The 25,550-nt window shown below is 38.0% G+C and overlaps 6 protein-coding genes across 11 annotated transcripts in view; 3 read left to right on the top strand and 3 right to left on the bottom strand.

The window, feature by feature from the left end:
• Positions 1-24,943, bottom strand: part of LOC115770654 (somatostatin receptor type 2) — a 94,529-nt gene extending 69,586 nt beyond the window's left edge. The window contains exon 1 of one of the 3 annotated variants that reach the window (XM_030716030.1): positions 24,836-24,943. The gene's annotated coding sequence lies outside the window, so the exon portion shown is untranslated. Of the gene's footprint in view, positions 1-4,975; positions 5,044-24,835 lie in introns of those variants that run through there. The other 2 variants (XM_030716022.1, XM_030716037.1) reach the window with 2 other exon arrangements.
• Positions 1,746-3,476, top strand: LOC115768743 (somatostatin receptor type 5). The gene has a single exon (XM_030713432.1). The coding sequence runs from the start codon at positions 1,758-1,760 to the stop codon at positions 3,417-3,419; it is 1,662 nt and encodes a 553-aa protein (XP_030569292.1). The 5' UTR covers positions 1,746-1,757; the 3' UTR covers positions 3,420-3,476.
• On the bottom strand, positions 6,290-10,967 carry LOC115770699 (zinc finger protein 708-like). Its single transcript, XM_030716097.1, has 2 exons — positions 10,720-10,967; positions 6,290-8,220 (listed from the first exon to the last, which is right to left on the bottom strand). Exon 2 carries the CDS (start codon positions 7,727-7,729, stop codon positions 6,596-6,598), a length of 1,134 nt encoding a protein of 377 aa, XP_030571957.1. The 5' UTR covers positions 7,730-8,220; positions 10,720-10,967; the 3' UTR covers positions 6,290-6,595.
• On the bottom strand, positions 9,080-10,691 carry LOC115768733 (zinc finger protein 239-like). The gene has a single exon (XM_030713420.1). It carries the CDS (start codon positions 10,073-10,075, stop codon positions 9,080-9,082), a length of 996 nt encoding a protein of 331 aa, XP_030569280.1. The 5' UTR covers positions 10,076-10,691.
• Positions 14,634-15,781, top strand: LOC115770709 (angiopoietin-related protein 1-like). Its single transcript, XM_030716110.1, has 3 exons — positions 14,634-14,733; positions 14,789-15,585; positions 15,648-15,781. The coding sequence occupies exons 1-3, from the start codon at positions 14,647-14,649 to the stop codon at positions 15,775-15,777; spliced, it is 1,014 nt and encodes a 337-aa protein (XP_030571970.1). The 5' UTR covers positions 14,634-14,646; the 3' UTR covers positions 15,778-15,781.
• LOC115770674 (techylectin-5B-like) lies at positions 15,840-17,462 on the top strand. Of its 4 annotated transcripts, none has more exons than XM_030716069.1 (4): positions 15,840-15,908; positions 16,125-16,240; positions 16,297-17,219; positions 17,276-17,462. In XM_030716069.1, the coding sequence occupies exons 2-4, from the start codon at positions 16,151-16,153 to the stop codon at positions 17,403-17,405; spliced, it is 1,143 nt and encodes a 380-aa protein (XP_030571929.1). In that variant the 5' UTR covers positions 15,840-15,908; positions 16,125-16,150; the 3' UTR covers positions 17,406-17,462. The 4 variants fall into 4 exon arrangements, with proteins under 4 accessions (XP_030571929.1, XP_030571946.1, XP_030571938.1 ...); XM_030716086.1 differs by having other exon boundaries at positions 15,904-16,240; positions 16,297-16,620; positions 16,690-17,219; XM_030716078.1 differs by having other exon boundaries at positions 15,904-16,240; positions 16,297-16,620; positions 16,687-17,219.
• Positions 24,944-25,550: the final 607 nt, after the last annotated feature.

Here is a 25,550-nt window from a genome sequence, read left to right as displayed (position 1 = left end):
CGAACGTGTGAGTGACTTTTCCAACATTTATCAATTAAATTAGTTTACATAAGCTGCTTAGGGGCATCAGTACTCCAAACTATTATCCAAAACAAAATTTTAATTAAACAGAGTGTGATGACATGTGTATATAGAATCAAATCACGATTCACAATACAAGATCCCAACAATTGAAGCCATGATGATTGGATTGGACTAAAATCAAAATATAAATTTTTCAACTAAGTTTTGAGTTCACCCCAAGATGACAGAAGAGAAAGTTAAAAACAACATTTGACATATTTTTGTATCACATTTTGTTTTTGCTCTTATGTTTAAAAGTGTATGACTTTTGAACTGTTTTGTAGCTTTCACTTGCTCTTGATTACGATGTTGTACCTATTAAAAATGTACGCAAAAAAAGATTTTCTATAATAATTTTAATACAACAATATTTGAGAAAAAAATGTGAAGATAACACAACCACATAAGGTACATGGCCAAGTGCAATATGCAATCATTATGCTTCAATTACACGCAACCGGCTGTCAGGCGTTTATGGCCTTTGTGGTGTTTGGCAACATGTCTAACAATGGATTGCTACCCAGTTTTGTGGCGTGCAGCTGCTTTGGACAGGCCTTTTGGGATGATCATTACCCGGGTCTGATTACCTGTCGACAAATCATGTTGTTGAGGCTGGTAAAAGCTTGCTGAAAACGCAATCATGTGCGTAGGTATGTAGTCGATTTGGCACACTACCCTGATATGACGGCACAGCTAGTGATTAGAGAGCTAATTGGGAGCTGAGCTGAGAGATAATTTCTGTTTCGGAGATCTGGGAAAATGTCATTAATTGCAGCTGTAGACCAGGTTATGGAAAAGGGCATCAACTCATATATTTCAGTCAGCTCATGTTGTTCAGCTAACGTGGATAACAACAATTAGTTCATTAGAGCTAACCATCGTGTTGGGCTGCGGGAGGTAGACTATTCCCCAATATTTGTTGCCTTGACCTACAAATCTGTGTGGCATTCGGCCATGGCTTGTGGCAAACTAATTCTTGGCCCAAACAAAAACTTAGTCGCCTATTGGCCTTCTGCTTGGGAAGTTTCGGTTAGATGATGCTATACTGATTCACGCAAAGCTTAGAGACTTTTATGAAGGATCTAAATTCTGTTAAGTTATAACTCAATTAACTTTATGTGTTTATATAAAAGAAACTGCAGCGAAAATGATGAAAGAAATCTAAAAGTAATTTTTACAAACAATTTCAAAATTTAAGTGTTAGACTGATTGAAGGGATTATAAGAACTGACCAAGGGTCGCAAGAGAAATTGCCTCTCCGCCCAAATAACCTGAATAGTGACATATATTATACATATATGCTGATATGCTGTATGGTTAGTGCTTTCATTGAGTAACATTTTATGTGGGCTATCAATCCAAGCCAATTAGTTGTGTAACATGAGTATAATGCATCATGAAAATAATAATACGCTTTGCATTCTTCTCTCATTTTAGTTTTAAATCTGAAATTATGTGACGGCAGCTATGTGGTTTGCATCTGCACTTTAAGCCCACGCATCAAGTATGGAAAACATATGAAAATATTTGAATTTTAGCAGCAGGCATCATCTAATGAGCGTTGCCCGGGATTGAAAATTAGCCAAGCGAACATAACGATATCAACAGCAACACGAACAGGAGCAGCAGCAGCAACAGCAGCAGCAGGATTAGCATCGGTAACAGTGGGAGGAACAACAAGCCGCACAACAAACATGAAAGGCTACTCGAAACCAAATGGTGCCGCTAACCGCAGCTGCCACATGGACCATGTCCATGGTGGATGTGGCGTCCTGTTATTTCTGCTGACAGCGCTGACACTAACGAGCTTAATAACGCCCACAGAGCAGTTGACAGCGACGTCGACGTCGGTGGCGACATTGGCAAATGGAACAGCAACAGCCCAGCCTATGCCCACTTACACCAAATCCAGCGACGCCGACGGCGACATAGACGTTGACGTCAACAGCGCCGGCTTTAGTCCCGTATTGGAACTCTCGGACTATTACAAGCACATGAATGCGAATCTGGTAAATGGTGGCAGCGGCAGCGGCTTCATATTTCCGTCTGGCTTCAATGGAACACTGCCGATTGGCTTTGGCGGCGACCCGCCCAATGGCAGCGGCGCCTACAATCCAATGCAGGGCTGCCGCCGAGACGGCAGCTTTGGTCTGAAGCTCATCACGATGATACTCTATGCGCTTGTCTGCATTGTTGGTCTCTTTGGCAATACGCTAGTCATCTATGTGGTGTTGCGCTTCTCCAAGATGCAGACGGTCACCAATATCTATATACTCAATCTGGCCATAGCGGATGAGTGCTTTCTGATTGGCATTCCATTTTTACTCTACACAATGCAGGTGGGTAACTGGCCATTTGGCAACTACATGTGCAAGGCCTACTTGGTGAGCACCTCGGTGACGCAGTTCACCTCCTCTATATTTTTGCTCATCATGTCGGCGGATCGTTATATAGCCGTATGTCATCCGATATCATCGCCCCGCTACCGTACCCCGTTTGTCTCTAAAGTGGTCTCGGCCGTGGCCTGGACGACATCGGTGTTGTTAATGCTGCCGGTCATTTTATTTGCCAGCACATTCGAGTCTGGTCCAGGTCACGTCTCCTGTAGCATTAATTGGCCCGAAGCATTTAATATACAATCAGACTCTGCGTTTATTCTGTACTCTTTGGTACTGGGCTTTGCGACGCCGCTGATTTTCATCATGATCTTTTACTGCCTGGTCATACGTAAGCTGCACACGGTGGGCCCCAAGCACAAGAGTAAGGAGAAGAAACGCTCACACCGCAAGGTTACCAAACTGGTGCTGACCGTGATTACTGTATACATTATGTGCTGGCTGCCCCATTGGATATCACAGGTGGCATTGATTAACTCAACGCCCGGCTGTGCCTCCAGGCTGGAGCTGGCAGTTTTTCTGGCCTGCGGCTGCCTTAGCTACTCAAACTCGGCGATGAATCCCATACTCTATGCCTTCCTTAGCGACAACTTCAAGAAGAGCTTTATGAAGGCCTGCACTTGTGCGGCACGAAAGGATGTGAATGCCCAGCTGCAGCTGGAAAACAGTTTCTTTCCCAAGTTTGGCAAGGGGCGACAATCGGAGCGCTTGATTGGCCCCAACGCCACTGCAAATAACAGCAAGGCCAAGAAGAGGGCTCAGGCTAATGCCCGGAACAATAATGCGCAAATGACCACAACTACAACGACAACCACGGCTGGCACAGACGTCGTTACCTCCATACAGCCTGTGGCAATAACTCATACGGCACCCGAGGTTACACCAACCGCTGGCGCCGCCCTGCTCGTTGTCAACGCCGAGACCAACTGTAAGCCACCGGTGCTCCATACGGATTTATAAGAGCGGGCTCCCGGTATGCCGCTCGAGACGGTTGTATTTATAGCGCGCAGATGAGTGCGTGTAGAAGTGTGTCCAGGGGAGTTGCAGTTGAATGCAGAGCTAATTAGTAGACCAGAATGTTTACTATAAGGAGACCATTGATATTTTTTACAATATGTAAATTCTGCTTTATATTATCCTCCACATTCACACACTCCGGCAGGTTTAGTTCAGAAAGTTAAATCTTTTACGAAAGATTTTCAGATTTTAACTTTAAGTAATATGGAGCGCAGTGTGTTTAAAGCATTAAGCCAAAGATATATTCAGAGAAAGACCTTGATGATAGTTTGAAAGTTGTGAGCAACTCACAAGTCTAAAGAATGTAACCAAAAAAAAAAAAAAAAAAAATGTAAAAATAACAAATCGAAATAAAATTTAAGGGGAATTATTCAATAAACAATTCCACTGGAAATAAAACGAAAAAAACAAGTATTTGAACAAATCTTCACATTACCGAATGAAATTCCCAATGTGATGATGATATAAGAAAGGAAGACGATTAACAAGATATTGCATACAAAATAAATAAAAATATGCGTTGAAAATTAATTGATTAATAAAGTTTATAGTATGTAGACATTCAATTATCAAACATAATGAATATTAATTCAAATTCAATTTATAATGATATAAAAATTTTTAAAACTGAAATTGATGTTAAAATTAATGTTTCAATTCGCTGTATACCCCTTAATAATTATATCAAAGCAGCAGTTAAAATATCCCTTTGGATGAGCTATTAAATTACAATGAAAAACTAAAAACGCGTTACTGCTAAGCAAACGAAATTAAGAAATTGAAATAATAATATTTTTAGTGTTGCCATTTAAAAATTTACATGTATTGTACTATTTGTATTTTTGAATGTAACATAAGCTTATTAACATTCTCATAGATGTAATTATTTAAAATGAAATTCTTAACGTTAGTCAAGAAGAAAAACTACAGGAATTATGCATGAATTAAAAAAGAATTACATATTAAGTGTCATTTGAGCTGCAGCAACATTTTTTTTGGCTTCATACTGTGAAATAAAGTGGATTTTAAGTTCATATGAAAATAAATAAAATATAAAACACAAATCGAGTTTGTTGGGAAAAACTTTAAATGTTTACACAATTTGTATTTTATGCCCATATTCCTATGAATACTTTGCTGATTTTATATCAACTTTATATTTTATATTTACTTTTTATTTTGTTTATATTTTCCCAAACGTTCTTAAAGTAGATTTATAAGTAAAAGGTTTTGGGCATTTCGGACACTTAATAGGAAGTTCGCCTGTATGAATAAGATTGTTCCTCTTGTTTTAAGATAAAATTTCTTTTCAAGTATATTTTGATCAGCATGTTTACTAGAATGGACAATTCTTCCTTTTTTATGATATGAATAAAGATTACATATGTCAGTAAGTCCCATTTGAACCATATGTTGAGCTTGGAACCCTTAAATATTTCCCCCGGTGCTTCAGTGGCATCACTATCTATTAGGTATTTTTTATATAACCTGCGACTTACCTTACTTATGAGGAGAATCAGGTTAGGTAAAAAGGTACTCAAACTTTAACTAACTAATCTCAGTTGTTTAAAAATCAAATATTTGAGAGATATACTAATTTTTGCATGCCATTAAACATTTTTGATTAAAATATCAAAGATTGCTAACTTGCTTTCTTATATTTTTCATATGAATTAAAGAGTACAATTAACATTTAAACGGCCCCTTCTAACATTAAAGCACTAGAAATTCAAAGCTAAGCCAGTTTAAATGCTACAAGTGCAATATACAATTAATACTCCCTTCTAGAGCTCCTAATAATTTGACTCTATCTGGCCCACACCCAACCGGCTGTCAGGCGTTTACGACCTTTGTTTGGCAACATGCCTAACAATTGATTGCTACTCAGTTTTGTGGCCTGCAGTTGCCTTGGACAGGCCAAGTCATGTTGGGTCATGTTAAACCATGCTGCAATCATGTGGCAGGTATGTAGTTCATTTGACACGAGACTGTGATGTGAGGGCACAGCTAGCGATTAAAGAGCTAATTGGCTGAGTTGGGAGAGAATTTCTGTTTCGGGGATCTGGGAAAACATCATTAATCGCAGCTGAAGACCATGTTTTGGAGAAAGGCATAAACTCATATATTTCAGCATACTCATTTTGTTTATCTAACGTGGATAAAAACAATTAATTCATTAGAGCTAACCAGTTTGTTGGGCTGCCGGGGGGTAGACTATTCCCCAACATTGTGGCAAACTAATTTTTTGCCCAAACCAAAACTTGCTTGGCCTTCTGTCTGCGGAGTTTTGTTTAGATGATGCTACACTGAACTACGCAAGCCGTCGAGACGTGTATGTGAAACATCAAGGCAAGATTTTTTTGCGACGCGTCATGAATATTCAAAAATTAAAAAGATTAGATTTAATAAGAGATGACTATGTTTTATGGTAAAGTCATTGGAGCCATTGGGACAATTGAATCTAGCTCACCGGTATGAACAATTTGTTGCCTTTTAAAAGCATATGTATGGGAAAAATGTTGCCAGAATTTCGGACAGGTAAAAGGACGTTCGTTAATGTAAGAACAAAAATGCAGTTTACTTGTCGACTTTCTAGTATGCTCTCTCCATCTATTTAATAAAAGAGCTAAATCGTGGCAGTTGTTTGTGATTTTGTAATACGTTGTAAAATTAAAAGATGTAAAGGATAGGGGCAATGGAGTAGACGCTCGCGGTAACATCGTGTCGGGAATAGTAAAGACTACTATATTTTAGATGTTCATGGAAAATACATTTATACATTTTTATTTCATTTGTAGTTCAATAATTATTTTACATATATAAATAAATATTTTTATGGGATTATTTCTACTCTAATTTTTTTTTGGCTGCTCAAATGGTTGACTATGTTATATCTCACAGTACAGTCCTTTGGGCAGTGGGAACACTTGAACAAATGGTCGCCAGTATCAACAACTTGGTGGTTCTTGAGTACATATGGGTAAAAGATTTCGGGCATATCTGACATTAAAAATGACGTTCGCCGGTAAGACCTTGCTTTACTAAATTTTCTTTTTTACCGAATGCATAGCCATAAATTGTACACTTAAATATCTTCGTTAAGTTCATTTTGGCTTCACTTAAATTTTGACTTTTTTATATGCTTCGGATTCGTTGTTAGAAACGTGTCGTTTCTGATGCTGACTTAGACCTTGTTTTGTACTAAAGTCCTTAGGGCAGTGGGGACACTTGAACATACGCTTGCCGATATGAACAGCTTCGTGTGTTTTAAGATTTGATGCCTGGACAAAAGATTTCGGGCATTTCGGACACTTAAAAGGACGTTCACCAGTGTGAATACGAGTGTGCCTTATCAAATGATCATTTCTTTTGAATGTCTTACCACAAGTCTTACACTTTGCCTCCTTTTGTTTCTTTTCAATCACTTGCTGCTGCATACGCTTGCTGCTGTGAACAGTTTGGTGTGTTTTAAGAGTAGATGCCAGGGTAAAAGATTTAGGGCATTTCGGACACTTAAAAGGACGTTCGCGGGTATGAATAAGATTGTGTCTTGTTAAGTAAGCATTTCCTATAAAAGTCTTTCCGCAAATATTACACTGAACTAATTTCCTTGATATCGATTTGTTTTTAATTATATTTTGATCTGCGTTCTTACTTATATTATCGTTTAGATATTTTCTACGGTTGCGGGTATGAACAATTTGATGTCTTTTAAGATCACTTGCCTGGATAAAACATTTCGGGCATTTCGGACACTTAAAAGGACGCTCACCAGTGTGAATACGATTGTGTCTTATTAAGCTCGTATTTGTGCTAAATACTCTTCCGCAAGTCTTACATTTAAATAGTTTTTTCGAGTTTTGATTCTTTTCAGTTATACTTTGACGTTCTTGTATACTCTCTACTGGTACCTCCAGCTCAGACCTTTCGTCTACATCTTGTTTAATCATAACCTTGACGAGCTCCCAATCTTCTTCTGCTAGCATATCGATAAAGTCTTCTGTTTCCATTAGACTCATACTAAGTAGCTTATGGCTATCTCCGGCATTGCGCTTTAATCTATAGGCTGTTTTCACATCTGAAATACAGGAACTGCATATCTTCTTTGTAAGTTTATCGTCAGGTTTTACTGGGTACGTGACACATTCATTTAAGACCTCCGCTAAGGTGAGTTCGCACTCAGACATATTTCCATCCGCGAATATATTCACCAGGTCCACTGTGCCCATGCAAACGCGACAAACGTTATTCATGTCTTACTTTGTGGTCTTCACATTCAAGACAGCTGCAAGGGCGGTTGGCTATAGCCAATTTGTGATTTGTCCGTCAAAGTCCAGGTATTTTCAAGGTACAGTTTACCGTCGCCAGTGTGGTATGACAACGCTTACTTATGGAGGGACTATATAAAAGGGTCGCATAACCTGATCGTAACTTATGTTTGTTGATTACAATTATATATATATATATATATATTTTACTACGAATTCACTACAGGACAGTTCTTCTTCGGCCTAACCAGTGGTTTTCGTTGAGAGTTTTTGACATTGACTGTTATACACGTTGATTTTTTCTTCTTTTCTTGACAGCGCGATTTAGCTGAACGTGACTCGCTTCAATCCTCGAAGACAATTAGAATCGCCCACGTATTTGCTCGGCTTGAAAAGGCAAATAACGAGAAGAACATTTTCACTGATATACAAAGCCAAGTGCGAATTACAGCACGAAAAAAATTAGCACATATTCCCTGGAATGATGAAACAAAAGAAAACTTTTTTATTAATGATGAGAAAACGAACGTTAAACGCATTAAAGGCAAAGAACTGAATTTTAGTAAGTTTGGAAATGGTCGAAGAAGCACAGAAATATGTTACATGTATTCAAAATACGTGTATATTATCAGCGGGCATTATCAATTGAGAATAGAAAGTTACGATCAGGAGGCGGAGGAGAAGCAGAGCTATGGGCGGAAGCAGTCTGAGAATATCAATCAAAGTAACCTTCGATTGTTCCTCTCCCTGCTACGTGATATGGTAGTTTAATGTCGATAAGGTTTTCAAATATATAAGGAACGTCGTTCCAATAGCTCACTTTTTGAAGCTGGTACAAATGAAACCACATTCATGTGGCAGATGTGTAGTTGATTTTACAAGACCGAGATGTGATGGCACAGCTAGTGATTAGGAAACTAATTGGGAGCCGAACTGAGACTGAATTTCTGTGTCGGGAATCAGGAATAATGTCATTAATCGCAGCTATAGGTTATAGTTATGGAAAAAGGCATCAAATCATATATTCCTGCAACTCATGTCGTTTATGTAACGGGGATAACAACAAGCAAATCATGAGAGCTAACCAGCTTTTAGAGCTGCGGATGGTAGACTATTCCCCCAATATTATCTGTCTTGACCTACAAGACGTCGTCATATTTGACTGTGGCAAACAAATTTTTGATCGGTTATTGGCCGCCTGCCCAGAGTTTTGATTAGATATTGAATTAGTATTAGTTAGTTAAGTTTAAGTAAGAAAATTATCTATTGACAATGACAAGTTTACTCATGTACAGCAAGTTTTTATTTATTTATTTGCTCAACAATCGATAATTATTACTTTTTGATTTTATTTTGTACTACTTTATTCCTATTGCGTAATTTCCTTTTGGCTTCTTTTTTTGAAGCGTGATGTCTCAGATGGCTGACTAGGTTATGGTTTCTAGTAAAGTCTTTCGGGCAGTGGGGACACTTGTACCTACGCTCGCCGGTGTGAACAATTTGGTGTGTCTTAAGAGATGATGCCTGGGTAAAAGCTTTTGAGCATTTGGAACACTTAAAAGGACGCTCGCCGGTATGAGAACGAATATGTCTTGACAAATGATCATTACCTTTGAATGTCTTACTGCAAACCTTACATTTGTACTGCTTTCGAATTGGTGTTTTAATTAAATGTTGAACATCGTGCTTAATAAGATGTTTGTTAAGATGATAATTTCTAGAAAAGTCCTTTGGGCAGTGGGGGCACTTGTACATACGCTCGCCGGTGTGAACAATTTGGTGTGTTTTAAGAGAAGACGCCTGGACGAAAGTTTTTGGACACTTTAGACACTTAAAAGGTCGTTCGCCGGTATGAATACGATTATGTATTATCAAATGGGCATTTTTATTGAACGCCTTTCCGCAAGTCTTGCACTTAAATGTCTTCTTCGAGTTATTACTCTTTTTAGGTTTATTTTGACGGTCTTGTACGCTGTCTACATTGTTCTCCAGATCAGAGGTATCATCTAGCTCTTTCTTAATGGAATGGTTCACGAGCTCCCAATCTTCTGCTGCTAGCGTATCGATAAATTCTTCCAAATCTGACTGTAGACTCATATTAAGCCGCTTATAGTTATTTTCGGCATTGCGCTTTAATCTAAAAGCTATTTTCACATCTGAAATACAGGACCAGCATATCTTTTTTGTCAGTTCATCCTCAGGTTTCACTTGGTACTTGACGCATTTATTTAACATCTCTGCCAGGCTGACTTCACAATCAGACAACTTCCCATCCGCAAATATATCCACCAGGTCCACTGTGCTCATGCAAACGCGACAAACGCTATCCATGTCTTACTTTGTGGTCTTCACATTCAAGACTACTGCAAGGGTGGTTGACAACCACCAATTTATGCATTGTTCCTCAAGGCCCAGGTATTTCCAAGGTACCAGTACCTGCGCCAGTGTGGTACAGCAACTCTTACTTATTGAAGTTGGGTAGGTACTTATTGGGGTTAGGTAGAAGGGTCGTATAAGCTGTATGTAACCGATCTCAGTTACCTAAAATTCAAATATTCTACTGGTCTGTACATTAGCCTGCTTATTATTATTAATAATTGGAATGTCTTGCGAACATATTCAACGCATTGAAGGAGATAAATTCATAAGGTTCATTTTGCCAATAATCTTAATTATCACATAATTGACGCCGTTTATTTGGCTGTGCGAGCTAAGGAAGTCTTAATTTTGTTCTTCAGTAAATAAAATTGTGAGTTTAAGAAACTGCACTTAAAAAGCACCGCATTAGTTTACAAACCAGAACAAGAACAACAATATACATAGAGATACAAAATGTATGCGTAGAAGTCAAGCTGCAGCTGATTGCCAGCAGAATTCTCTACAATTGTCATACAAATTTATTGTATGTCAAGCGCATTCGTATTATGATAGCGTATTTTATATTTAATTATAGTATTCAAATAATCGTTTATCACCTTCGTAGCTATCTAATGCTTATCTTTCATGATGCCCACAACAGCAGTAATTCGCTCCCTCTGAATCTCTCTTTCTCTATGTGTCCCTCCGCTCGCCTGCTTTTGACTTGCAACTGTATCTTCGACCGTGCGTACCAGATGTAGATATAGATGGAGACACAGACAACTTGCAGTTGAAAGTGTGACAATAAACACATAAAAACAAGAACGCACGGCTAAATTCGGCAAGCTGATTTTTGAATACTCTTGATTTTACATTTGAATAATTGTTACTTAGTTTTTTTTTTTTGTAGCTAAATAACAATGAAGATTCGCAGTAAGAATCGTACGACGTAAATTTATTAAAAAAAATTATCAGGAAGTTCTTCATGAAAACCCTAAGCTATTCATCTTTATTTCTATGGAATCTATTATATATTGTGACGATGGCCTTAAAACTCTGAGACTGATTTGTATTAAAGCCGATAGACCAACATAATTATTTTGATCTGACTATTGATACTGATTAAAAAAATAAAGCTTAATAATGTCAAATATACCTTCTAAGCGTTACACAATACACGACGAAGGTTGTATACCCTCTGCAAAAGTTTAAAGGAAGCAAAAGTGTGAGCGACAAAAACAAAACAATAAACTACAAAGAGCAAAAAGAGCAGAAAATTGTCAACAAGAGGAACAATTTTCATGCTTGATGTAAATGTCAATTTGAAAATTCACAAGATGCTAACAACCAAACAGGGCAGGGTGCTTGGCTTGTCGAAAGATAATTCCCAACACTTTCCTTCACGTCGAACATAAGAATGCTGTGGTAAAAATTGCTCGACTAGGTGATGCTCTGTACACAGAATACCTGTACAACAGTTCGGACTGACCGAGCTGATCGATTAAATTGTAAGGGAAACTTGGTACCAGCAAAGCCGGGTAATACCTTTTATTGTTTGAATATATGAACTTATAATCGAAATGTTTTACAGCCTTTCTGATTTAAAATTTAGAACTAATATTAATATTTATTTGGTGAGTCTCTATTTTTTAAGGCTATTATGTTGAAAAGGCCTTTCTTGAACTGATTTATAGATTTCCACAAGTATATACACAATTTTGTCCCATTTATCTGTACAGCGTATAACGCATACGCGTACTTTTCTCGAGGAAAAAAACAGAGAAATGAAACGAAAAAAAAAAATTGCACAACATATTCTGCAAACTTAACTGAAACTTTGTTAGCAAATGACCGCTGGTTGCGCACTGAACAATGGAGCTGCATTGCGTGCAGCATGAGAACTTCCCAGAGAGTTTTACAGTTGAGCTACAAACAAGTGGAAAAAACGATGCTTTGAAATCCAAATGCACTTACGAAACCAATTCAATTGATATTTAAACAAGTTTTAACATTGTTAAAAACCTGGGGAGTCTAAACTAAAGACACACAAAGGTCGCATAAGGCAACAGCGACCTTAGAAGCTAATTAATAAATAAAAAAATATATTATTCTAAAATTTGATATTTAAAAAAAATGTATCACAATAATATGGCATATTCTTAACTGCCAGAAAACAAAATAAAATTTATAGATGCATATACAACTGATGGAGTTCGATGCAAACAAACTTATATTCCCTTAAGGCACCAGTCACGTCCCATGCTCGAGAAGAGTATTCAGCGTGGAGCATTTGCTGACCCTGGGCCACTCGTTTTCGTTCAATCTATGGCAATAGACTTCAATTTGTGGGTAATGGAGTGAGTGTGTAGTTTCGTGTGGGTATGTGGGTTAGCAGATCGCAAATGTTTGTGCTTGGCAAGTGTTGGAAAATGCGGCAACTGTGGCTAGAAGGCAAGGCATATCAACAATTGCACTGGCTGCTTGTCGTTCTCACGCGGCCTTTTGTTTTAGCACAGCACAATTGCAATGTACAGATTGCCTGGGCAAAATGTTTTTCATTTTTCCATCAACCAGTTAAGACACACATATACCGGGTGCGTTAGTATTTGTCTGCACATGCTCTCGCTCTAGTTCTGGCCATGGCTCTCGCTGAAGGTCAGGCACTCGCATATTGATTATTTGGAATTTTATTAGCAGGCGAGCCAAAGGCAAAGACGAGTAGAGCTAGGAATTATGATGCTCTGCCTGCATTCTTATGCACTTGACCATATGCTGCATCCTGGACAGACAGTGGAAAGGGATAACCAGCTGCTGGCAAGGATGCGAAAAGTGGTTGGCCAGCAGAGATGGTTTTTGCGCTTTCAGGATTTTAATGGGCTTGCCTCGGTGTCTGGTTTGTCAGGATGGTACACGGCACATGCAGCTGCAAATGCAAATCCCCCTGCGCCATACAGACCGAGGCCAAGTTGAAGTTTGAGGTCAAGCACAAGCACAGAAACCACTTAAAAGTCGCTACGTGCGCCAAGCAGCGACTCCCAAGACTGTTGAAACCGGATACAAGCGCCAACTTATTGCCATATTGATGCAGCAAACTCAGCTGTCAGTTAAATTATGAAAACAGCTCGAGGCGCTTTTATAAGTGTGCAGCACAGTGTAATTCGATTTATCGTCAAACTTTTCTTTCAGTCTTGCAGCTAATTAAATTCCTTTTAAGCTAATATTGCCTGGTCGTCCCCCACTCTATCGGCTATACATTTCCAATTTGAATTTCAAAACCAAATGGGTGCAAATGTGGGCCGCGTTCAGTCTGCGACTTCAAAGCGAGCCAGTAAATTCTATATATTTTGACCCAATTTATTGCGGCCAATACAAACTCATATCTATATATGTAGGGAAAAAATCAAACTAATGCTTCACACTTCATAAATCGGGCATTGAAAATGAACAGATTAAAGGCATGGCCAGCGAATTTCATTTGATTTTCAATTTTCTATTTTCAAACTAAAAATACAACAAAGTCGCTTTATAAATACATTAGCACCTCAATATGCCAGCAAATGGCTCGAGAATACACATACACATACACATACTCAATCTATGTGTGCTGGCTATCCAAACAAATTTGCGTGTGTGTGTGAAAGAGCGCACACATTGTTAATAAAATGATATAAAAGAGCAAATTAGGCAAATTGGCTTATGGGTAACGGCTAATGGCAAATACCGCGATCAGGTGGAATACTCGCGAGTACGAATTTTTCACAATTGAGCAATAAAAATAAACATTGAAATTTAATTTAAATACAAAATAAAATGGACAGCAAATTGCCAACGGGTCTCCGAGAGTCTCTCTGAATGAAGCAATTGCAATGCGCTTCATAGTTATTAAAGTGGGTGTTGACTAAAGGCGAAAAGTGGAAACGCAATCCGCATTTCAGTATTCTATTGATTTACAATGCAAATTTTACTTCCTATCTTAATTGAATCTAAGCCAATTAAACTTATAGAAAATAAAGTTTCGTTTTAAGAGAATATTAATGTTTGTAAGTAAGTATTCAATTACCAAGCAAAGATATGGAGTAGACGAATATAAGGTTCTTATCGGCTCTTACTCACCGGCCATAAAAAACGATTATCTTTATTTTAACAATATAAATATCAAGTTTCGCACAAACTAAAAAGTGTTTTTTAAAACAGATACAATTCAGATGAAGCGGTCCATTTATATGGGTCTCATAAGACCCGACTTTGAACTTGGCCGAATAAATTGCCGCACAGGAGCTTTATATATTACTATATTATTATGGTAGGTATATAATAATGAAGTGAAATTCCTTATCAAATTAAGCAAAAACAATCTTTTAAAACGATGTAACTTGGGTTAGTATGTATTCATGTGATAAGCTAACATTGATAAGTGGATAAGCTCTAAAAAAACATTAGGCAAACAATAACTGGGCTGTAAAATACAAAGTTAATTCACAGCTTCTGTTTAGTTCCATCTTAAAATTCATTCGCACAGCACGCTTTTCACATTCTAAGAGAAAATGCTGCGAAAAGATAAACATTTCGCATATATTCTGCTTTTGGAATATTTTACGATATGTGCAGCATTGAAAAATGAAGATAGCGAGGTGAGCGAGCATGTGTTAAAAGTTCTTTTATAGCATTTATGATTTCCATTTACAGTTGGACAATATCATCCAAAGTAAAAACATTCACATAGTCGATCTACAAGGGAATCTGGGATCTGTGGAAATAAACGCGACATATAAGGACATAAGAACAATAAATATTGCAGGCAAATCGAATGAAAGTCTTTTATCGGATTTCATCGGAACGAATCTGATGCAGTCTCCGGTAGCTCAAAAAGAAGATCTTACAGCCATCATAGGACAGTTACAGGCTCAAATAAATAATTTGAATGCCTCCGTGCTCTACTTAAAGAATTTGATCTCAATGAAATTTGAAGAAAAGAAAGCAACTAGTTGTTCTCTCCACAATATATTCGATAGTGATCAATTGATAAATGTGCCTGGAATCGCACCTTTTGTCGCTCTTTGTCATGCTCGCGGAGCGGAAGCAGGCTGGATTGTTATACAGCGCCGCTTCGATGGAAGTCTAAGCTTCTACAGAGACTGGACCGCATATCGCAATGGCTTTGGGTTCTATAATGGCGAGTTCTTTCTAGGCCTAGAATGCATTTACCGCCTGACTAAATCCCGGCCATATGAACTGTATATAGAGCTCGTTGACTTCAACAACCAAATGTACTACGCACGATACGATTCCTTTCTTATTGGCAGCGAGGAGGAGCAATATATGCTGAAGTCCCTGGGGGCATACAGTGGCAATGCTGGCGATTCATTAAAATATAATCTTTATGATAAATTCTCAACCTACGACAATGACAATGATAGATGGCCGAGAGGCAACTGTGCCAACTATTACGAAAGTGGCTGGTGGTACAATTGGGATGCAAATAGGTTGGGGATTCAAACGTATTTCGCCGATTGATCACTAATTTCTATTTCTTTCTTTAATATAGTAATCTCAACGGAAGATATTTTAAAAGCGGCGAGAAAAATGTAAAGGGCATTTGGTGGTACACATTGCGGGGCTACTACTCGTTGAAATCTGTGAAAATGTTAATCAGACCAAAGTATACACTAGTGTGACTAATGAAGCCAAAAACACACTTGGGAATTGCTACAAAGTAGGCACACTTGAAATAAATATAAATAAAAAATAAAATAATATAATAAATTGATATTGCCTTGTCAGCAACACAATAAAGCACACATTAAAAGTAATATAGTAAATGGGTTTCTGTTATTTCTATAAGCACGCCGATTGTTATCGCCTGAACTTAGAAGCCCTGACGACCTAAAAGCTTCAGTTATCTCTGCTTTTTCAATTATATATGCAAGCAGTGTATTTGATAAGTGCATTAGTACAGAGCGCGCAAATTTTTTGTTTTATAAACTTAAGTCGTTGCTTAGATTAAGTCAACATTTACTTTCAGACACACTACGAAGAGCAAGCGGCATAATGCGCATTAAGGAAGTGTATATTTTAAAGCTTCTCCTGCTTATGGCAGCAGTTACAGTGTGTGCCACATTGAACAGTGTTGAGGATAACGTGAGTAGAGTCATTTTAACAATACATGTGTATCCAATAATATTTGGTTTTTCTAGTCGATGGATTCAAACGATCAATGCAACTCGTTTTGCTTCAATACACTGAAGCCTCTGCTGGACAATGCAATGGAAACAAAAAAGAAAATCGAAAACTGTGAAGTCTCCATTCAAGATAAAGATGAGAAACTACAGAAACTCGAAAAACAGCTGGCAGCCAGTGAAATGAATGCATCAATTTTCAACCAAATTGAGAATATTTTCAACGAGAAAATCAAATATAAGGACAAGCTGATCGCAGCACTAGAAGAAAAGAGTGGCAGCGACAAAAATGAAATCGAGTCGATCAAACTCCAACTAGATGCTAACACTGAAGCTCTTAAGGTACTACAAAACCAATTAGCCAGTTTAAATAGTACTATTTCCCTTCACAACTACAACGCCAAACAGCAGCATGAAGAATTGGTCCAAGCAAAAGCCATGAACTGCGTACCATTTGAGAACTCAACGGCCGTTCATGACATAGATGTTGCCGGCTTTGGTAAGGTATCGGTTCTATGCGATGGTCAAACAGCCGGACCCGGTTGGACAGTTGTGCAGCGACGTTTTGATGGTAGCGTTGACTTCTACAGAAACTGGTTTGAGTATCGCGAGGGTTTTGGCAGTTTGACGGGAGAGTTCTTCTTGGGCCTGGAAATACTCTATCACATGACCAAGTCTCTGCCCTATGAGCTTTATATACAGCTGGTCGATTTTAATAATGTATCACGGCACGCCCGTTATGATAGCTTTCTAATTGGAAGCGAGGATGAGCAGTATATGCTGAAGTCCCTGGGCACATATACGGGAAATGCTGGCAATGCTCTTAGATACAATCTGTTTGACAGTTTCACTACCTATGACCAGGATCACGATGGGTGGACCTCTGGTAATTGTGCCGAGTGGTACTCAAGCGGCTGGTGGTACAACTTGTATGGCAACAGGTAGTTAAATCTCGTATAATGATTGCTTTAAATATTAATGCCATGTATCTTTGCAGCAATCTAAATGGTAAATACTTTTATGACGAAGTGAATAACGAGAAAAGCATTTGGTGGTATAATTGGAAGGGTTACCATGCATTGAAATCAGTCCAGATGATGATACGACCAAAATATACTTCCATTTAAGGTGGATTTTTTTGGTAAAACACGACGTTTATTAATATACGTACTTAATGCAAGCAACATACTAGTTTCCTTATGTCTTTAAGCGCTCCCTTTAGAGAACTCATTTTGCATGCATTAAAGATCAATAGGTGCTTGGCGCCACAGCAACTGCCAAAGCATCGTCAGCGTTGAACAACTTTGCATAATCCATAATTTCCCCATTGCCACTTGGTTTTTCAGTTTGGTGGCAGCTCTTACACACACACACACACTCAAGCACAAACTCTCGCCAGTAAAGCATCCTCTTCCCCTCACTTTAGCCATCTGTTCAAAGCCAAAATTCGCAGGAAATTGCGCAAATTTTGCGGCCAAATTGAAAAGTTCTTCAGCATTTGTCTTTTTTTTTTTTAGCCCCTTTTTGTAGTGTCTAGTTTAGTTTGGGCTGAGGGTCGCCGTCGTTGGCAGTACTTATTGTGGTTTATGTTTTATTCTACACTCAGCTTTTTGATCGCATCGCTGCCTGATTGCCACCATTTCGATACTTGGCTGAGCAAATTGAAACTTTTCCTCAATTTTTTGTATTGAACAAATGCATGCTGCAAATTTTGTGGTAACTTGCCCGTTGAATTTTTGTATTTTCGCATGCAAACAAAAAATTTTTAAACTATTTCGACTAAGTGTGCTCTGCCTTTTCACGCCTGTAATCCGCTTCAGTAGCAAATTGCTCAAAAGTGCAAAGTTGTTGAGTCAGGCAATAAATTTTCGAATTGGTTTAGGTTTACTCTTCGCTGCAGTAATTGGACCCCAAGTCACGCCTCGACTATATACTCGACACATGCGAATTTCTTTTTAGCAGCACAATCAAAATTGAAGCTATTTTATAAAGCAGCTTTAGCAAATGGATTGGGGCTTCTCCAGAAAACTCAAAGAAAATCAACAGCCAAATACTACTTGTTGCTGCTGCTATAATTGGCCTTTTAACTTTTTGATAGTTTTATAACAGAGAATTTTGTCGCCATTTAAGACATTTATATTCGAACAGAAAAGAGGAAAAATGTTGGCTAAAGGCACGGCTTGAGCATGCTCAACTAGAAGGTACCCTGCTCCAAAAGCATATCCAAGTAGCTTTACGAAAATATCAACATGTGTACACACATAAAGTAAACGACTTTTCTTCTAATATTGTGCAGTTAAAATATTTACAATAATAAAACGTTAGTCCACAAATTTATGATGTATGTAATAAAAATACACATCAAGCGCACAGTAAGTTTGCTTAATATTAAATCACTGATTTGCAAACTCTGTCGCTGTTCCGTTCTAACATGCTCTGTGCGAAATATCAATATACTCGAGTGTTTTCGACTCGTTGACAGGTCAACCTTAAATCGATCAGGACTGACGAAAGAGGATGGCGCCCAGTGAATGAACCTTTTGGTCAGTCGACTTCCGTAAACAAAGCCGACAACTGGTTGTATTCCTCTTCGTTATTGTGTTCTCTGTTATTTTGCTTCCTTCCATTTTCATGGCATTTTCGCATTCTCTGGCATAAACATGCTTAAAATATGTTGGTCATATAAATGGTTTAAGTCATGCTTTTGGGCAGCACCTAACAAAAGCGCCCTGCGAAGCTGGCCAGAACGATGTCCGGGAGTACGAAGTAAATTACTGACTGGCCAGTGGGCACGGCCAAATACGCCCACATTGTACTTGTACTGTGCCCGAGCAGTCATCAATTACGTGAAGTGCGTGAAACGCTCTACAAATTGCAGGCGTAAATTAGACGCGCCCAGACCTGCTGCCATATCTCAAGTACACTCAAAGTGGCCGTCAATGGAGTTGATTGAAAGAAATGGCAGAAAACATAAAAATTGCAGCTGATTAAAGGCAAAGTGCGTCGCTTAAAGCCATTTGGCCCACAAATGAAAGCCGAAAAGACAAACGGCTACCAAAATCTTGGCCTGAAATTTCAACGCATTGCGATAGCATCTTAATTACCCACACACGCACGCACAGACACCCACACATACACGAGAGGACATCAGCATGTCATTGACCCATTGGCACGGGGAACAAATTTGGTCAGCTCTTTAATATTCCGCAAGCCCATGCTGACACTTATTTTCAGTTTCTCTTTCGCTCAGTCTGTATCCTGTTTTAATACTGCTAAGGGTATACAACCCATCAATAAGTAGATATAATTAGCTTAGGCCTCTCCCTTTTTCTCTCTTCTTCAATAAAATATCAAATTAATTGCACAATAATTTTGCAATTTCATGTACGAGACCGCAGGCGTTAAATTAATTTAGTTTATGTCCCAGCTAGGGTATCATATAGTCTAACTGCTGCCATTTTTTTGTTTTGTATATTGAAGGTTTTTTTAAGGCGTCAAAGCGATAACAATTTCCTGTTTGCGTAAACTTTACGCTCTCACACTTGCTTGCTGGCCGACTAAAATTTCTACAGGCACGAGCAGAAGCCAGTTCAGGAGCAATCACCAAGCACCAAGAGAAGTGGAAAACATTAATTACATAGACCACACGCTCGTACACACAAATATGCAGACACACAAACATACACATACAAGCATACACGCACGCACAGTGTACAGAAGCTGCACACCTAGGCGTATACACAACAATGACAACAATTTGGGGCACATCGGTAGCCTACTTTGAGGGGGTGCCCTTTGGGCACCCAACACTTCAGCGCTCCTGTGTGTAATTTGAGTTTGTTTTGTTCTCCTCCTGTTTTGCCATTGTTTGTGTGGCCGTAGCTATTTATACTGGCCTACAAATGTGGCAGGCTCCATTTGGCTCTGTGTGCTTTTTATGCCTTTTGCTTTCTGGTCTTGAGCTCCTCGGCTGATGGGCATTTTATTTGCTGACCATAATTGTGTCGGGCCCGGAACCACAAAGATTTGTCATTTCGGGCGTGCAACTTGACGCAGACCCCATGGAATGTGGAACGTGTTTTCTTTGAGAGGTTTTTTATACAAAAAAATAAGAGTGTGTCAGACTAGCAGATACTCTGTGCCCAACTGCAAATACATGCTTATTTAGCTTAATTGGGATCTGGGACAAATTCTGTCTAGACGTACTTTGCATATTTATACATGCATTTGCTTTACGTGTCGAAAATAAGTATGTGAATGTTTCAACACTTCTGGAAAAAATGGTAATACCCTTTGCAAGGGTATAAAAGTACTGCCCACATCAGTTTCTGTTTTGGTACTTGTAATGAGCTTCAATTTCATGACATTTAAGTGGTTTCACTTGGTCAGGTTTTATTTTTGTTTTGTGCAGACAAATTATAGAAGTCTTTATAATGAAGCGCATTTGGGTGCTATAAATTATTTATCGATTGGCGATTCCGAGGAAACGCAAGTACTTTCTACATTTGTTATTGCCCAACTAGTTGGATTCTCGAATTTGCTTACATCTCGTTTTAGGCACGTTTTCGCATTTGATTTAAAAACTGTTGATTGAAATTTTTACATTTTATTTTCAGATTTATGAGCATGTTGCGTCACCGGGTTTTCGTGTTTTGGAAGTAAATTAAACAAGCTTAAATTAATTAAAACTTTTGCTACTCTGTGGGTGTGCGTGTGTGTGTTTGTTTGTTATAAAAGTAAACTTTTTCTTCGTGTTACAATTTGCGAAACTCATTTGAAATCCCAGCGAATAAGCCGTGAATCGCAGCTCAAAGTAGAGCTAAAAAGTTTCGTCAGCATTTGAAATTAAAATCGAAAACCAAATGGGACCTTAGCATGTGTATATCAAACAAAAAAAAAGGAATAGGCCCCAATCATTTCAACATCATGAGTAGCAAAAAACACCCCAAAACAGAAAATATGCAAAAATAAATAAAAATGCCAAAAGACGATATACACAAGCCGTAAGAGGAGCCAACACGCCAACAATAAACGAATGGGCCTTGGACAACAACACGGTATACGCTTTCCGACTCGGCCATTAGTCATTATTGACACATTCTCTCGCCTTTTTCTAAGCCAGTTCGCCAATCTGCCAATCTGCCAGTCTGTCAGTCACCCAGTTTGGGTAGCATTCTTTTTCTTTTTCTTGTCGATTTTGAGGGGATTTGCGCTGTCGTGTTGCTTCTAAGTGATATTTCCGCTTGACCTACCATAATGTTAACATTTTTGTTTGTCTTCGATATAACTTTATCGATATGTTTTCCATATGAACCGACCGAAGAAGCGCATGTTTTAGCGCAATTACTCAGTAGCTTATACTTTCTATTAGGTTGAGCTCAACACGCAATCGTTATTTATAATTTGCGAGTAAATTTTGTAAAAACAATTATTTTTGCATATTTTCTCCATTTTCTCAAAATTCTAGGGCATTTCCTAGTCTTTATTTCATGGAAAAAATAAAATAAAATATAACCAAAATTGTGGAAGAAATAGACGATATATCAGCCTTTTTTGTTTTTCTCTTGCTCTCAGGATTAAAGTTCAAAGATAAATGCTGTTAATTTGCTTAACAACAGATGAGATGATCTTATATCGTAGAAAATACAAGAAGTACGGGTCAAACATGAAAGTGTAGTTTTTATGTGAGCTTGTGATGTTTAATTTAAAGGTAATTAAGTGTGGAAATTATTGTTCGTCGTGCGATACAGAACTAAACACTCTCGTACACAATAATGTTATAAGTGTGATAATGTTAGCACAAAAACAAACGTTAACGACTGCAATTCAAACAGGACGTGCTTCAGTTTGTTCATAAACCAACAAATTAAAGTGGGTGAGTGAGAGAGATAAATAAATTCAACAAAATACCCTGTACACATGCTATAAATAATATATAGGACAATCTTTATGAAAACGGTTTATAACTTTTACTTAGAACACGCATAATTTGTAGAAGACAATAAGCATCTTTTTTTTTTATTGTATTAAAATTTTTGAGGGACTTCGAGAAAAATTAAAAAATTAATTTAAAAACAATAGTGCTCTAGTCAAGAGCACTTCGACGAACAGGCAGTCGGGCATGACTAGATATGTATTATGGGGTCGAAGATGCTTCCTTCTGCCTGTTACATATATTTGCACAACAAATTTGTACAAATTTTATCCACTATGTTTAGGGGATATTAGTATAAGAGTAATTAAATATTAAATTATATCGGTGCTTTTATATTTTTTTTCAATCTTCATATATCCGATCAAATAACAAGACATTTTGTTAGTATTAAAATTTAAATGAAATCCAGGTTTGCGAATGCAGCCCTTTCTAATATACACAAATATAGGGTAACAACATTTTGGTAAATAATTTAAAACGAAATAATTATTATCGACTTAATTAAATCAGCAATAGGCAAATAGATTTAAATTTCAACAATAGATTTGAATCTGGCGGAACAATGGCGCCAAGTACTAAGCAATTTTAATATCAAGTTACTTTTACTTCGGATCATTCAACTTTAATGCCCACTAAGTGCAGTTTACCATGAAACCGTCTCTTTAAATAACAAATTCCCAAATATGTAGTTACACAATTGTCCGTCCATTTAAATCGAGTGTAAATGTTTATTTAATCGTACAGACCAAAAGCGAACCAGCAACAAAGTTTATTGTGAACTCAATTAAAGCAACGCCTCGTTGGTTAGTTGGGTTGGTTTGTTGGTTGGTTGGCTGGTTTCCTGACTGGTTGGTTGGTTGGTTGGCTTTTTTTATTTGGCTGGGCTGTTCGGGGGGGTCGTTGCAGAACAAACACGAATGCCAAATATCAAAGCAAAAGGCAGTTCAGAAAAATGTGGCCGATTCCTGTTACAAAATCAACTAAAACAACGAATACAAAAGAAGCCGCTAAGTAAACACCAGCACAATAACAATAACAATGGCAACAGCAACAGCAACAGCAACAACAACAACAACAGCTCAAAGTAAATGTAAAGAAATGTGAGCAAGTTGCACAGTTGTTCAGTCTGTTGGCTTGTAAGTTGGCTGAGATACAAAACTGCAGCACCAAGACACACCGCTAACAGTAGCTGTGAGCCGACAACTGGGCGGTATGTTGGGCGCCACTGGGGCGTAACCTGGCAACTAAATAGAGGACAGCACAAAAGGCAGCTAAGCTGAAATCACAACGGAGGGCCTCACAATAGAGCCTCTTAGGATATCCATGGCTCACACACTTAGCATCAGGTTGGAGCCCAGGAATTGCGCCCTCGCTTAAATGAATAAAGAAAATATTTAGCATAATTAAATGTAACTTGAAATGCCAAAATAATAATTAAGGTGACAGCATAATGAGTTTCTCCACCCACAGGCAAGCGACCGTGTTTTTCTCAGCTGTCTTAGCCGACCTACTCGCCCAGGCCCCCACACTCACCCGCAGCAGGCAACGTCAAATGGAAATTGATTGAAGGCTGAGGCAAGAGCCAGCGGATGGAACGTGAAAGTAATTGAATACAAAAGCGTACTGCGGTTGAGGGCCAAGTGGCGGAAGGTGCTGAAGTGTTAAAAGCAAAATAACCTGAAGGAAATCAGCTGCAGTCTCTATATTAGCCCCTTAACACAAACCTGTATAGATATGAGGCTCAAATCAACTGCTCGGCTGAACTACTTGGCAGTTTCCTGAAGTTCAATCAACATGGTGCACGAAAACTCAATGCCTGCGGCTGACTTGTAGGCGCCAGCCAGATTGTTTGACTTTTTCAACTTGAAATTGGCTACAAAATGAATTGCAAGACCTTTGCCTGCGTCGGACACATTTGAAGTGTAAACTCGAGTATAAAATGGTTGTCCAGCCTAAAACAATGCCCCGTCATCAAATTCAAATATGACTTTGTATATCATAGCTAAACTGTCTAATATTTAATATATATAAATATTTCAAATATTGCAAAAACAACAGTACTTCACAAAACCCATAACCAATTCATAAACTTTAAAATTGAAGTTTTGTCGAATTGGCTTTACGGTTTTATTGCTTGCTTTTATTACAATTCATTACCTTTGCTTAACAATCAACTTTGTTTAACAATTCAATTAACAAAATGACTTATATTCGTTAGTATCCCTCTACTTTTATTTCTTTAGACCATTTGAATATATATTGGAGAAAAAATTTAAAAAAATATATATAAATGGCTATAACTCCTAAACTAAGCATTTAATCGGTATTTGGATGAGACTTCAAAAGTTTTGTGCGTTTTATATCGTACAAAAACAAAATCGCATATAGTGAAATAATTACATGATGATCGGGTTTCAATCAAGACTTTTTAAGTACAAAAAAAAAAAACTTATACGAACAGAAGAATATGAGATGATCAAATTTAAATATCCTATAAAGCAACTAGAAAAATAAAGCACGATGGACATTTATCGATAAATCGAAATGTTATACGAAACAAAATAAGCCATTATTTGGTAAATTTTTTTTTTGCATGATATAAAAACTATAAAAACCACTTACCTTAGCAATATTTATGCAGCCGCTTTTGACGCCAATGCGATGGGCGAGAAGTGTAGAGGCTTAAGGGTGTAAGGGAGTCGGCGCCAAGGAGCAGTTGAAGCACAGCTTGCAACTGAATGCTGCAATATATAAATTGAAAATTGAAATAAATAGTCGAGTGGAAAATAGATGCAAACCGAAATGTTTGAATGTTTGCTTGCAAGTAAACCAATTAAATTACGAACCAGACTGAGAGATTGCTTTGTGTGTTTCGACAAACCACAATTTGGCTTCAAACTGTTGTGCAAAAACATTTACGAAATTTTCCATTTGTATGCAATGTGAGAAAACTAATGCCATGCGATGCTCCTGGAAGGATTTGTATGCATTTGTCAGCAGTAGATACGTTTTGAACTACTGTCAGGAGAAAAAGATATTCAGAACGCACAGTAACACACACACATACTATGATTTAAGAGTTCCATTCAAAAGCCCCAACAGTTGCCAGACAAGCCAATTTTTGTGGTCTCGGCTTTGAAACTTTGACATGGTCGCTGGGCACTCTCGACCCTTGAGGGCTTGCAAATTTAACTCATTAAATTTAAAGAGGCTTACGAAAAAGTTTCCTCGTTTCGACAATCCGAAGCACGTTTTATGACAGGTGGGCTAGGGCATCTATTCAACTGGCGAATGTTGAATGGAAATTGCAATAAAATGGCGCCCGAAAGTATGCCGC

This window comes from Drosophila novamexicana, unplaced genomic scaffold (assembly GCF_003285875.2).
Source record: "Drosophila novamexicana strain 15010-1031.04,08,12 unplaced genomic scaffold, DnovRS2.1 tig00000009-arrow-pilon, whole genome shotgun sequence".
Taxonomy (NCBI): domain Eukaryota; kingdom Metazoa; phylum Arthropoda; class Insecta; order Diptera; family Drosophilidae; genus Drosophila; species Drosophila novamexicana.
The sequence above is the reverse complement of the archived record's forward strand: the minus strand, read 5'-3'. Positions and strand labels throughout refer to the sequence as shown.